Below are 14,746 nucleotides of genomic sequence, written 5' to 3'. Positions count from 1 at the left end.
AGCCCGCAGAAAAGTTCAAAGTAATTAAACGCAATTTGTTGGCTTCTCAATAAATGCACAAAAGCACAGAACAGCGCGTGTACTGTGTACTAAGTAAGTGTATGTAATTGGGCAAAGGCACAAATCCAAAGTGAAATTCATAATAAAAATGGCGAACACTTACCGTTTAACAAACCAAGAATTTGCAAGGTTGCTTTGCTGTGCTTCTGCTTTGCTCTGCTTCGATTTACATACATAAATTATTGCCAATCAATTGCTTGCTTTAATTTCACATTATTATTTATGATTATTATTGCAGTTTATTTTCGGTTTCACATAACACGAAACTATTGATTTGCCTCTGGCTTCCGATTCTTTTGATTGCTATTGCTGCTACTATTTGCCTCCTCCTCCTACTCCTTCTGCACTCACACAAGCATAGATAACATTGACGTCGACGCGCCGTCGCTCAGCTGAGCTTTGTTGTTGCTGCCCCCGCGACGTCCGCCTACAGCAGCAAATGGCAAATTTTCGCACATTGATTATTTGGATGGGTTTTCATTTTTTATTTTTATGAATTCGATTCACATATGTATACACAACAGGCACGCATATTACTGCACAAACACACACACTTGAACAGGTTGTAGCCCCATTTTTATTGCATTGCACATTCTGTTACTTGCATTTTGCTTTCTGCTGCTTTCCTTGAACTTATTATTACACACACGCATATGCAGCCTTATACATACATATACAAAACTGTATAACTGTAAGCACTGCAGTTTACATATATAGGCGTATATAAGGCGAAATAAAACGCAAAAAAAAATTAAAATGAAAAAACGCCAAATGTCTTTACTTTGATTTGATTTTTGCTTTGCACTTGTCGCTCCCTTTCTTCATTAGCACTTTTTTCTTATTGCTCTCACTGCCTCTCGCCTTTATTTGGGTAAATTGATCATTGCTGCTGTTGTTATTGCTAGTATTGCTGCGAATGCCACAACAAATTGAACCACAACTGCTGCTTTGCTGCTGCAAGCCACGAAAACCAATTTCGTTGCAACAACAACACTTTCACCGCCGTTTCGAGCGCCTTTGGCTGAGGTGCATTGCATAATTATACGCGTATACACACACTCACTCGCACACGAACAACCACTATAACTGTAACATCAGATTGTTTATATATCTCGACATAGTTAATTTGTTTATTATTTTCGCTACGCCTTCGTCTACCGCAAACCAATACAACAGCGTGACCGTAGTTGCATTGCAAAATATACCAATATACAAAATACCTTTTTTACTAATTGTTGATGTGGTAACACTGTTTTAGTAATGCAACGATATTCAACAAATTTCTGTAAAAGACGTTGATTCCAGAATAGTTTTTTGTTGAATTGTAGAGCTTGCAACTTTAGAGTTCATTTAATATGTATTCAAACTATTTAAATTGGTCATTCAACGGTTCAAAATAGAAATGACAAAACGAGTAACGGCTTTTCCGTATGGAAACTCTTATTGGTACCGTAAATAAAGTCACACTGGTTCCCAGCTAGTGTTGCCCAATAAAAAAAATGTTTATTGTTGAATGGACAACACTGAACAGAGCGCCAGTTCGAAAACGTCAGTAAATTCATAAGTATTTATTCATTTTGATAATACTAATCGCATAGTCAAGCACGTACTGTTGATTTTTGTTCATTCGAACAACGCATTTTATTTTATAAATTATTTACTAATGCAATTGTGTTTGCTTCTTAAATTAAATCAATTGAAAGTTGTCGATTTCATAAATCTATTGAGTTTTCTCATTTTCTTTAAAATATACACACATTTATATATATTTATTTATTTTTAGAAAGTAATAAGCTATAGATTATTCAACTAAAAGCTATTAAATTGTGGCAATAATCAGTATTTAAAATGCTACAATAAGTTTTGAAACACAAGAACATTGAATTTAATTAATATTATTATGGCTGTTCCACAATTTCCAAATTGCAATATTTTGAAAATGTGGAACTAGAAACTGACTAATCACTTAATTCATATAGTGAGGGGACTGGAAGGTGAAAGACAGACCCCATGCGATTGTTAAATTTTCTTTGTGATTTTATAATTTGAATTTTGTTTTGTCTTGTTTTGGGATAGGTTTGCGCACAATTAAGAGGATACTTTAGTTTAGGAAACCGTTTGTTAATAGAAAACAAACAAAAAGATCATAGCAATAGAATTGGCAGAACATAACATAAAGGGTATTAATTAAATTGTGCGCTAAAGTCGTTGAAATGTTGGCGGTCGATTTTCATTATTTCTTTTTCTTTCACTTTGCATCCGTTTAAAGTGCGGAATACATTTACAAAATAGACAATTATACATGTACATACATATGTGTATATATAATATATATTTTTCTTTCATTTAATATATATGTATATAGATAGATTTATTTAGCTTTGTGTTGTATGAGAAGGTTGTGTTTTAGAAACGCTGATCCATGTGGCTGTTTATTTATTTCTTTGTTTTCTTTTGTTTTTGTTTTTGTGTGTAAAAGACATGCTTGCACTTTAGTGTTTTATTTTATTTATCAGTTTCGTTATGTTTATGTTTACGTTTTTGTTTTTTTTAGTTTTTGTTCTGTTGTAATATACAAATTGCAATTTGCGTTTAACATAGTTTGTGTATTATGTTCTAGTTTAAATACGCTTACATACGGATTTACCTGGCACTATACACAAAAAAAAATACGATTTAGCAACAATTATTAGGGAATAGCTTAAAGTGTGTGTGTGTGTTTGGGTGAACGCTCAGTGGTTCTATCGACATGTTTAGACTTTGTTCAAATCTCAGTAATATTCCAATAAAATATGCAGCATTTAATCAAAACTTAATCAGCATGCATACCTCAAGCTATCTGTGTGAGAGTGTGTGTGTGACTGTCCAAGAGTGTGTGAGTGAGTGTGTGTGTGTGGAATATTAAACATAAAGTATACATATTTACATCTACGGAAGCTAATTGAAAGCTGCTTACAATCCAAACAAAAAAAGAGAACAGACGAAGATACAAATTAAAAAGAGGCTAATACTTAATGCACACGAGTGACAGGAAAATAAAATAGTAGTAGTGATAAAAGTAAATGGTTATCTAGTTAACAGCTTAGCATATTAAATAAAATAATCACAATTTTACATTTATGTATATTGACGGTGGAGTTTTAGAAACTCGCGCACAAAATTTAAATACTAAAATGTTACGAATTTCGCTTGGTTTCGATTCGTTTATCGGTTTCTGCTTAAAAATCCATATTAGAATCTTGCTTTAGTTATACACAGAGTGGCGTGCATGTGTCTGTGTGTGTGTGGGTGTATGTGACTATGTGTGAGTGTGTGTCTATGCATCTGTATTTTGCTTGGTTTTTGTGGCTAGACATTCACCAGTAGATATCGATCAAATAGAGCATCGCGATGAGCGTCAGGGTTAGGACCACCGTCATCACCACGATGCTGATGGGCCAACATCAGTCTGTCGCAGATTTGCGCATTATTCGCCTGGCGAAGCCAATGGCCGTATCTCAGAGAATCTCACAGCAGCGACAATAACGGGGCCGATGTCCAGTCGTCACCGCTGGCGGTGTTACAGGCGCAAAATAGGCGTGCACCTTGATATTTGGTAAATGATTCTGGAAAACAAAGAACAAGTAAAGTACAATTAAAGTACAATTCAAAAAATTTCTTAAGAATACATTCAATATTTCATTATAATAATAAGTATTGAAACCTACACTAGAAAAATTTAAATAAAAACTTAAATACTTTGGTAGTTGTAATCCATATCGTATTCGAAGATCTTTAGCTGATTTCACTTGTTTACGCTAATCTTAAGTAGAAAGCTACAGTTGAGTATGCTCGACAGTGAGATACCCACTACGTATTGTGAATATATAATATAATATAATATTGTGAATAAAAGCCAAACATTACGGTATTAATTTTAAATTATACCGAATTCTTCCCCATAAATGTAAAACCTTCTGTATATACCCCCACACCATAAAATTTACTTATTATCAATTAGATAGATTGTAAATAAACAGAATAAAATAAAATAAAAATTATACCGAATTAATATAGCTCGAAAATACTAAATATATATATTCAAAATACTCAGTATATGTAGAACAAAATGTACCATAAACGTACCACATTCGCGACTGAAGCAAAACAGTGCGGTATTCTTAAACATACCAAATTAATATACTACAAAACTAGTATAAATGTCTTATTATGCAATTGGTATATTGATTTAAAATATTTTCATTCAAAATATGCTATAATTTACAAAATATACCGTATATGTTGTACTAAAATTTGCTTCAAAACAATGATTGTTATTCGATTATTATCAAAAACAAACTTGATTTGCGTGCAAATGTAACAATTGCTGTTGAAAAAAATTATAACTCTATCTAATATAGTCTATGAGATCTAGGTGTTCATATGGACAGACATATAGACAGATGGAGTCGGAGATGCCTGCTTACATTCATTTCCTGCAGGCACAAAGTTATTGTACCCTTTTACCCTATGGGTAGCCGGCTTAAATATCGTAAGAATATATAATATTAAAGTTCTTAGGATTATAGAAAAATACTGAAAAAGTTAATGTAAGATCTAATTTTTTAGGCGCTATTTCTAATTATTCGATATCTAAGTCTCGACGCTATTTCTTATTATCGAAATCTAAGTCTCGAATTGTTTTCGCTTTTCTAAGCCTTCTTTACCTTTAGCTTGCGTATGGCGGCGCGTGAGATGAGCTGGCAGTCAAATAGCTCGATCCGCTGCAGATTGTGACACGACACTAAATGCTCCAGCGTGCGATCCGTGATCAGTGGACAATTGTCCAGTTCCAACACAGACAAACTTTCGGCCGCACAGCTGCCCGAGGTCAAGTGCCGAATGCCATCATCGGTGATCAATTCGCAGTGCGACAAAGTCTGCAACAAAAAGAATCCAACTCTCATTATAAAGTTCTTAAATTATTAATCCTAGTTTACACACCAATTTCTCGAGACTGGGACAACCCATGGCCAAGTGTGCCAGCGTTAGATCTGTTATCTGGCTGCACTCCTCGAGATCCATGCGCTCCAAATACTTGCAGTTGCGACCCAGCGCCTGAAAGCCGATGTCTGTGAAATTGCGACAGCCAGACACCTCCAGTGTGTTGAGCTGTTGGTTGTGGTGCGACAGCGCCATCAGCGAGAGATCAGTTAGCTCCACACACTTGGACACGCACAGCTTCTGCAGCTTGTGGCAACTGGCAGCCAGCTGCCTTATTGACGCATCGCTGATGGTCTGCCAAGAACATTCAATAAGAGTTTTTAGTGACTTTAATGATGTTAGTATTAAATTAATTGACTCACCTCACAGCTGTGTAGATTTAGCACCATTAGATCGGGACAGTATTTCGCCAGGCACGTGATGGCATTGTCGTTAATCTGTTTACAACCTTTGCTGCTGAACTTGCGCAGCCGAACACAGCCACGTGCCAACGCCTCGACGCCATTCTCTGAGACCAGATTGCACCACGACACGTTTATCTCCAGTAGATTCTAGACAAAGACAATTAAATCATCATTAATTTATAATTAATGACATTCTTTAGTGCCGTGTTAAAGCAGTTTTTCATTTGCTAGTTAAAATTTGCCTTTCACTTGCATTTAAGCTGTGAAAAAATTGCAACCTCCCAGCTGTTACCGCTTAATATCTTGCATTGTACCTTAATTTGATTTATAGTTAATTAATTAGTTTGTTTTTTTTCAACTATCTTTAACTAGCTTTGGTATGCTTCTTCTAACCACAGAGGTATTGCATTGAAAGTTTGGCATCTGTGTAATTGGAGTGTAATTCTAGCAGCTATGTTGGGTTAAAAGTACAGCCTCGCAGCTCTTACCTCTTAATGTATTGCATTAATAGATCAATTACTTAATTTGATTTATAGTTAACTAATTAGTTAGTGTTTTCCAAAAGCCTTTCGCTTGCTACGTTATACTGCATAAAACCTGCAACTTCCAAGCTCTTACCACTTAGGTATTGCATTGAAATTTAGTTAACTTGTTTTCCTCATAGCATTTTGTATTTGTATTTGTTGTAATAGATCAGTAAGTTAAATAAATTTAAAGTTAACTAGCTTGTTATTCTCACAGCAATTCACTTGCATTGGAAATATAATTCCAACAACTATAACGCATAAAAACTGCAACCTCTCAGCTCTTACCACTTAGGTATTGCGTTGAGTGTTAGTCAACTGTGTAATTCTAGCAGTGATGTTGTCACTTAGTTAGGTATGTAGTTAACTAGTCAGTTTTTCCAGCAGCCTTTAGCAGCCTCCCAGCTCTTACCATTAAGATATTGCATTGAAAGTTAGTCAACTTGTTTGTTTTCCCAGTTGAAGTATAATTCTAAAAGCTATTTTGGGTTAAAAGTACAGCCTCCCAGCTCTTACTGCTGACGCATTGGATTGATAGATCAATCAGTTAGGCAGTCAGTCAGTCAATCAATCAGGAAACAATGCTATTTTTATATAAAGCAACTCAACTTACCGCACAGCCATCGGATATATATTTGAGGCTATTATCGGTGATATTGGAGCAGGAGTCCAGATTAATGGCGGTCAGCTTGCTGCAATAGCGACTGATGTCTGTGACGGATATATCTGTGATCTTTTTGCACTCCGACAGATCCAAGTGCTCGATGTTGTGGCAGTGATTCGCTAGAGTTCTAAAAGAATGTTATATTAAATCATGGTTGTTGGGGAAAATGTTGTTCCTACTCACTTGATGGACTGATCTCCGACGGATTGGCAACCACGCAACGAGAGTGACTTGAGAAAACCGCCGCATCGTTGCGATATATTCTCAATCACCGGACCCTGTCAAGCAAACAATATATGAATATAGCATGATAATGTTAAGTGAATTGGTGGAATTGTTCATTAGGACGCACCTCGATATCACGTTGAAAATCGAATAAATTGATTTTTTGCCAGCTGGAACCGTCTAGGGCAAGTACGTTCCAATATTTGCACACCTGCAACAACATGCAATGATTCATTTAGTCGACTAGTTATACAGTTAGTTAGTTAGTTAGTCAATGTAGTCACACCCACCTGAGCACAGCGGCATAGCGAGACAACGTCCAGGTAGGAGAAAACACGCAGCAGCACCTCCTTTGGCAGTTGTTTGATTAGCTCATCGTCCAGTTCGTTGGCGCCTAGGTAAGTTTGCTGTAACAACAAATTCCAATTCAATTAGTTTCACTTTATCTTGTAGTGTTGTGTATAGAATTATAGTGTGTGCTCTTTATTATATGAAGTGATTTATAAATTGAAATTGTACCAAAACAAAACAATTAACTCCGATCGTAATTGAGGCTGTCCCAAAAACAGAAAAATGTTCTTTCAACTAAAAGTAACGGAAAACGCAACAAATTAATTGATGAACAATGCTCGGCACGAGAGAAAGATAGAGATAGACAGGGGGAGAGTTGGGGTGGGGGCAAAACAGTAAAAAGGCGAGGCGTATGACAAGGAGGGCAATGTACAAAATGGCGCTGCTCGAATGAATGACCGCTGCGAGAGACAGAATGACAATATCAAAGAGAGCAAGAGAGAGAAATGTATGGTGGATTTGAAAATCAAAAGTCAAAGCAAATTTTGTTTTTGTCTTTGTTGTTTTTGTTTTTCTTACAGAATCCTGATCCACACAAAGTTGGATTTGCATTTGAATTTCTTGCATGTTTGCATTAGTATTGGTGGCCACCGTACGCTTGCTCTGCTGCTGCTCAACAATGCACACCTCGTCGACTGCTGGCGATATCGAGGCTGCGCTGGACGTGTAACTGCCGCTGCTGACTGCGACTGCGACGCCGCTGCCGCCACCGCCGCCGTTGGCAGCCATTATGCTTGCAATGGGGGCAGCACTGCCAAAGGTTGCGGTGCGCCAAATGCTGCTGCAGATGCCGCTGATTAGATTTGTGCTGCCGCCGTGATAATGATTGTTGTTGTGGTTACTGTTGTTGTTATTATTGTTGTTCGTATTGTTATTATTATTAGACAGTTGTAAGCTCAGATTACGATTGGCATTCGCATTATTGTTGCTCTCGCTGCTGTTCTCCGCTGCCGCTGCCGCTGCTGGCGTCGACGTTGGCGGCACACTCAAACTCACGCTGGTGCTATTAGTTGCAGTTGTGCTGGCACCGCTGCTGCTAAAGCTGCCACTGCCACTAATGCTGCTGCTCCCACTGGGTGGACATAACAGTTCAATGCTACCGGCAGCCCCTCCACCGCTGCTGCTGCCACTGCCATCACTGCTGCTGCCCCGACCACCGCTGCCGATGCCGCCGCCAGCGCCGCTGCCGCCATTGGGCGATGCGCTAATTCCGCTGCGCGCAAACATTAAGCGAGATGCGTAAGTCTCTCTTGCGAAAGCTTCAACTCTTTTCAACTCTCTCTCTTCCGATGCGCTCTCTTTGTGTGTGAAGCGTCTATCACTCGTCTCACTCACTCACTCACTTACGCAGCGTCGCTGCTCTGCTCACTGTGGACTTTTGTTCGCGCTGTCTTCGTGTGAATGCACGATTAAATTATTCACAAATTGCGTCTTTTGATGATGCGCTGCGCGTCGCTTCCCTTTGCTCTTCGCTATCTTCTTCTGTTTTGTTTTGTTTGCTTAACAAAAACAAACCATCAATGTCTTGTGAGGCAAAGAGAGGACGTTGCGCTCCTCTCTCTCTTTCTCTCCCGGTTTCTTGAAATCACGTATTCTAATTTGCGGCGTTCGTTTAACTTTTGTAGACACCGCAAACTTGGCAGTTGAATTGCATTTTTTTTGTTGTTATTTATTTTAATTTATTTTGTTGCTTTTCTTTTGCTTTAAAGCTGCTCGTGGCGCGCACGTGTGAAAAAGAACAACAGAAATAAATACATATTAAATCACATTTAAATTGTTGCCCCAAGGTTGTCACACATTGAGGGGCCACAAAATATATAAATTACAAACAACGTAAGAATATTGAATTCGCCTTCACAAATTGATATTGGCCGGCCAAGTGATCTGATCTACAACTCGTCCGCTTTGTGTTAGCTTTGAGACTGACGACACAACCCAAAAAAATAAAAATAAAAACTGACGACGACCAGTCAATGACTTTGGCTTTTCCCCTCCCTCCAGGCCCCTTTTCGTATACACACACATACTGATAAATAAATATATATATTTTAAATGAATGCCACAAAATTCAGCTTAAATGAAAAACCATCAAAGCCAATTTAAAAAAGGCAATCGAACGTGTTGCGAATTTGAGTAAAGCGCCCAACAACACAACAATAAAAAAAAAAAACAACATTCAACATTCAGAACGACAACAAAAATAAACAGCAGCTGTTGAATGGAACTTGTTGATCGGCTCAATCACTGGAAAGCTGGAAGACGGTCGGGAAATAACCGGTGAGAGCTGCGCGCTCTGAGAGCATTCAAAGAACGAAGTTAAACGATCTTAAGATACGACCTCGCATATAAGGAGGGGAGATAAACAAATTTAAACAAATATTATTTTGTGGTGATTTTTTTTTACAACGATAAGAAAAGTGGAACGAATGCAGGAAATGTTGACAAAATCTAGATTTTCAATTAATCGTTACAAGGTCGAATAATACGAGTATTTATTACCATTACAGTGTGTCACAACTTATTAGACGCAGCTCAGATTACAAAGTGCTAGTCAGCTTTTTTGTAGACAACATAATAGTTTTCTTTCCTTTTAAATTTGCTTCGTCATGAATTTATTAAACTTTTGTTAGCAATTATATACAAATTTATACATTCTAAAGCTCTTCTCTATGACCAATCGTATTCCATTAAGAACTGATGTCAATAATACAATCCAACTAAGTAACAATTGAAGATCGGAAATTGTTGTTGAAGAACATCTAACAACGCATTAGAATTTAATTGAGAGCGATACATATGTATGAGTGAATTTATTAAAATACTACATGAAGAAACTCTTATTTGGCACAACAAATAATAATAGCCTATATTTGGTCTAATTGAGTAGAGCTCTTTGAATTATGTATGCGTTGCTACATTTTTGATTGCAAGAAATTAAAATAATTATATATGTAGCTCATGTTCACAGATGTATGCATAAATATTCTCATTCGCATTCACACTCAATCAACTCGCACTCAAGAAAAACACAACCACGACTGCGAAAAGGAAGAATGAACTTATGGCCCACATAAATATATATCTCAACACATCTCAACTAGTCTGAAGCACTTGAGTAGATTCATTTCAATTCATATTCAAATTCAAATTGAAATTTCTATTCATAATTCGCATTGCATTCGTACATCAACTAAACTAAACTAAATAGCTTCAATTCATTTCGTTTTATTAAGTGCACACTGTTTACGGTTCACACACAATATAATGCGATGGTCCCACACAAATTTTGCGAGGATTGCTCAATGAGTGCTCAATAAATAATTGAGTACAATGAATATCGATTTCCATTAATCATTTAGGAACAAATTATTTGCTACATTGTTCCCATAAATTAATTATAAATTGAATACAACAAATGATCTTTAGAATTAAGATATATATATTCATGGGTTTTTATGAGAGACTATTATTTTGAAAATATAAGACATTTCGAAACTTATTTGAAAAAATAAAATAGGAAAAATTTGCTGATTAATTGAATATTTATTTATAGAGTAACCTTTAATTGATATTCCTTCAATTAAGAAGAATTTTAATAAATCTTACACTTTGGAGATTTTTAAAAACAAAATGTTTTTTTTTTTTACTTTTCAATTACATTACATTAAATAATTGCTAAAAGTTAGCAATCGATATTTAATGGTTTTGTTCTTGATGCAAGAATGCTGGTGAATCAGATTATTACATTATTCCTAGCACGCTTTGAACGAGTGTTACATTCATTTATCCGACATACACAATGCAATAAATAATTCCAATTATTATTAACATACAATTTATTTACATTTAAGTGCCCATTAAAGTATTCAATATTAATTGAGCTGCCCTCGCACCTGAAAATGCATTTGCATTCAAGTCGTGCAACTTATGGCGTTCGTTCCGCACACGTAATACGTGATACTGTTCACATTAACCTCTGCCCACTGTCGCCCGCTGATTTGTTATTGTTGTTGCTGTTGTTGTTATTGGGCACGTAAAATGCCTAAGGCAAAGTACCGCTAGAACGAGCGAGCAAACAGCTGTGAGGACAGGCCGTCCGTCGAGAGTGTCAAACACACAAACACAGATGCCAAACGTAAAGCAATCGCGAGGTGCGAAGAGCAATCAAAAAAGCAAAAACCACACGCAAAGAGAGGATAACCAGATATACAGAGAGAGAAGAGAGTGAGCATATGTGAGTGTATTAATGTGAGAAGGCAAATATGTGTTAGTATGTGAGTTTGTGTGCGTGTGTGGATCGTCTTGAAAAGTAAACAAAAATGTATAAACTCAAATACTGCCTATGAAATGTACATTTTGCATGCATTATTTGTAACTTGTCTGCCATTAAAAAACATGGCTTCGCTGAGTGTTATGGCCAAACGAATATTCAAATAAAACAGACAAGACAATTTGTGCTGGATTTTCAATATGTGCCATGGTCAAACAAAAAAAGTATCCAGTCATCTTTTTGCTGCTGATATAGGCAGAGAGTTCAGTTCTAAATGCACATAATTTGAGAGGTATATAGGATGACAGTATATAGACCTCTCGAAGGCCACAAGGTCAACGAAAACTGGGTCAGCTGTGCAATATATCTGTGCTACATATTTCGCCACACACACACGTACATACACATTGTATGTGTATCTGTATATAGGCTAACGAATTATGCGAGCACGCAAAAAAAAATAATCAAAAGCGAGACGCAATAAAAACACTACGCAAAGACAACGTTATCAGCCAAGCAGGCAAAACAATGCCCGAAATTGCGAATGCAAAAACAACAATAAAAAAAACTCGCAACTTGAGCACAAAACAGACAGCGATAAAGAGACTAGAACAGCTGACGGGCACATAAAACAGCAGCAGCAAATTGCAAGCAAAAGAAACAGCAACACACACATACACACAATGTAATAAAATAAAACACACACAGACTGTAATAAACTGAAACACACTCAAACACCCACACATACGCATGGTACACTGGGAACTGACAAAATTCTCACGACTATTTGACAAGTTAATAGTTGCTAAAACAGAATGTATTACAAAAATTAATAAGGCGAATGTTAAGCGTACCATTTGTTTATGTTTTTTAAAGCGGCTCTGCTGATGTTGATTTAAAATTATACTGCGAAATAGTTTTACATAGTTTTCACCCACGCACACAATTTATTTGCTATACACGCAAATAAATTCTATATATAATTATTATTTTTTATGTTGCTGCGCGCGCTGGAAAAACCAAAAAAATCACACAACCAGAATAAATGCAGACACGCGAGACAATGACAACGACAGCGACAACGGCGAGCGCGACGACGACAATTTCGACATGGATAACAGAGCGCAGCAGAATGCAAACTGAGCGAACGAACAGCTGAAGCTCAACTGTGTTGCTGCGCTGCTCGTCGAGTCCTCAACAGAATGCATTGAGTGGGGTCACACTGGCACACGCACACACACACACACACACACACAGAGCCCTACACAGTGTAGTACATAATGTATGTGCACATAGAAGAGCGTTTGCAGCAGTTGCGTGCGCGGGGGCGTCATTTTGGGGGTGGTGCAATGCACCCACAAAAATAACAACAACTTAAAATCAACACAAAAGTCTCAATGAGAGCGTAGTGTGGGCGCCAATGTGTGCGTGTGTCTGTGTGTTTGTGAGAGAAGGAGAGCCAGCCAGTCTGTCGAAGACATAGAGAGAGAGTGAGCGTAAGCGTTTGACAAACAAAAACAAAATTGTCGGCATGGAATGAAACTAAAAATTCCACTGCTGCGCTGCGTCCCCCTCCAAAACAGACGGTCAGTGCAGTGCAGTTTACAGCTGTGTGTTTGTGTGCATGTATGTATGTATGTAAATGTGCATTCACTTTTTAGCGCTGCCAGACAGTAGCACTTTCATGTCAGCTGTTTTTGCAATCCAAATGTGTTTGCAATTATTGTTAATGCTCTCAACTTGTTTTCAGCGCCAACCAACTACGACTACAGCTAAACACAAATACAAATACACTAATACACAAAAAGATATTGTTTATCTCTCAGTTTGTTGTGCGATAGGCACAACGCAAATCTAAATTCGATAACATCTGCTTGCTCCTTCTGCCCTTTGAGTAATTAGCATTAGTTTGACGACTATTCATGACCGAGCGGGAGAGATAGAGTGCTTCAATTGTAGCTCCATTTTTGACGGCTTGCGAGCTTTGGCTCAACACTCTGTCTCACTCCTTCACTTACATACATACAGTTGTATTTGCGTATGCACTTAATTTACATTGAAGTCTGCCAAAAGCAAAAACAGTTCCCTGCTGGTCATTAGCTGAGGACAGACAGATGGACAGGCAGTGAGACAGACCTTGTTGCCGGGTTGTGTTGGGTGGACCAGCGTCAACGAGTTTATTGCACTTTTGCTAAAGCCGTAAAGTCGTTGTTAACTTGTGTAAAAAGACAAACAGAGACACACACACACACAGAAGTTCGGGGTTGGGTAGCAGCGCCAGCCACTTACACTTTTAGAGGAGCGGGTTTTGGGTGCAACAGCAACAGCTCGCCGCGCCAACAAAGACGACAAAGAACCAACTTCGCCATAAACATGTAGTATAAAGAAATCAGAAAAGGCAAAGTGTGAGTGTGTGTGAGTGAGCATAGTCAATTGCAGTGTGACGGGCTGCCAGCAGAGGGCGCCAATCTTGTTTGACTTACTGTCTCTCTCCAGTCTGAAGTTTGCTACGTGTGCACATATCTACGTGTTTATGTGTGTGTGTGTATGTGTGGGTGAGTAAGTGTTTTGGCTGATGCGCGCAAACAAAAGAGCAACAACTATACACACACACACTTGCATGTACACAGCCAATAAGAATCAAGGAAGCTGTTTGTTGTTGTTGGTATTGGCATTTATTGCTTTGATTGTCTGTCGTCGACGACGCTGCGCTTCAATTGCATTCCCAGTCAGCCAGCCTGGCTGGCAGACAAGACAAAGTAAAGGAAAAGGCAAAACAAAGTTCGGTTCTTGTATGTCGCAAACAACTTACGTGCTTCCTTCTGTGGTGTAAAATATAATGCATGCATAATATTCAATTATGTATTTGTAGTTGGTAAACTTAAAAAGACATTGTCGACTTACATCGATTCGACGATGATGACGATGATTCGAATTGGTCATTTTATGCGCCGCGAATTGCTGTCGTTGCCCTCGCTCTTCTCGCTCGCTCACTTGCTCTCTTTCCAACTCGTTCTCTTTAGCGGAGATATTTTTCTTTGTTGGTCAGCCGTTACGGCGTCCCCTTCCCACGCTCGTAACAGCAAACGCTCTTTAGTGGTTGCGTGTGGCTGTGTCTGTTGTGAGTGTGAGTGGGTAAGCAGGAAATTATGCGTCGCACTGCGGCTGCTGCCGTGTTGTTCTTGTTATTGTTGTCGCTGCTGTTCTTGCTCTTATTATTGTCGTCGACGTTGCTGTTGTAATTCGCGTTGTTGTTGTTGTACCA

General features: G+C 38.0%; 2 protein-coding genes across 2 annotated transcripts in view; both read right to left on the bottom strand.

The window, feature by feature from the left end:
• The window catches only part of LOC117572609 (uncharacterized), a 31,297-nt gene extending 30,067 nt beyond the window's left edge, over nucleotides 1-1,230 (bottom strand). The window contains exon 1 of the mRNA XM_034255556.2: nucleotides 164-1,230. The gene's annotated coding sequence lies outside the window, so the exon portion shown is untranslated. The remainder of the gene's footprint in view (nucleotides 1-163) is intronic.
• Nucleotides 1,231-2,598: 1,368 nt separating this feature from the next.
• LOC117568254 (F-box/LRR-repeat protein 20) lies at nucleotides 2,599-8,901 on the bottom strand. Its single transcript, XM_034248736.2, has 9 exons — nucleotides 7,731-8,901; nucleotides 7,151-7,267; nucleotides 6,988-7,071; nucleotides 6,819-6,913; nucleotides 6,585-6,762; nucleotides 5,406-5,594; nucleotides 5,044-5,337; nucleotides 4,767-4,979; nucleotides 2,599-3,665 (listed from the first exon to the last, which is right to left on the bottom strand). The coding sequence occupies exons 1-9, from the start codon at nucleotides 8,436-8,438 to the stop codon at nucleotides 3,558-3,560; spliced, it is 1,986 nt and encodes a 661-aa protein (XP_034104627.1). The 5' UTR covers nucleotides 8,439-8,901; the 3' UTR covers nucleotides 2,599-3,557.
• Nucleotides 8,902-14,746: the final 5,845 nt, after the last annotated feature.

The sequence above is a fragment of the Drosophila albomicans genome, chromosome 3, assembly GCF_009650485.2.
Source record: "Drosophila albomicans strain 15112-1751.03 chromosome 3, ASM965048v2, whole genome shotgun sequence".
Taxonomy (NCBI): Eukaryota; Metazoa; Arthropoda; class Insecta; order Diptera; family Drosophilidae; genus Drosophila; species Drosophila albomicans.
Note: the sequence above shows the minus strand (reverse complement) of the source record. Positions and strands in the feature narration are given on the sequence as shown.

What these genes read in the sequence shown, in the direction of transcription:
- LOC117568254 (XM_034248736.2), bottom strand. Translation starts at nt 8,438, where the DNA reads ATGTTTGCGCGCAGCGGAATTAGCGCATCGCCCAATGGCGGCAGCGGC. An exon ending in TTTGTGTGGATCAGGATTCT is followed by an intron (nt 7,268 to 7,730) that starts GTAAGAAAAACA and finishes TTGTTGTTACAG; the next exon opens with CAAACTTACCTAGGCGCCAA. An exon ending in ATTTTCAACGTGATATCGAG is followed by an intron (nt 6,914 to 6,987) that starts GTGCGTCCTAAT and finishes TTTGCTTGACAG; the next exon opens with GGTCCGGTGATTGAGAATAT.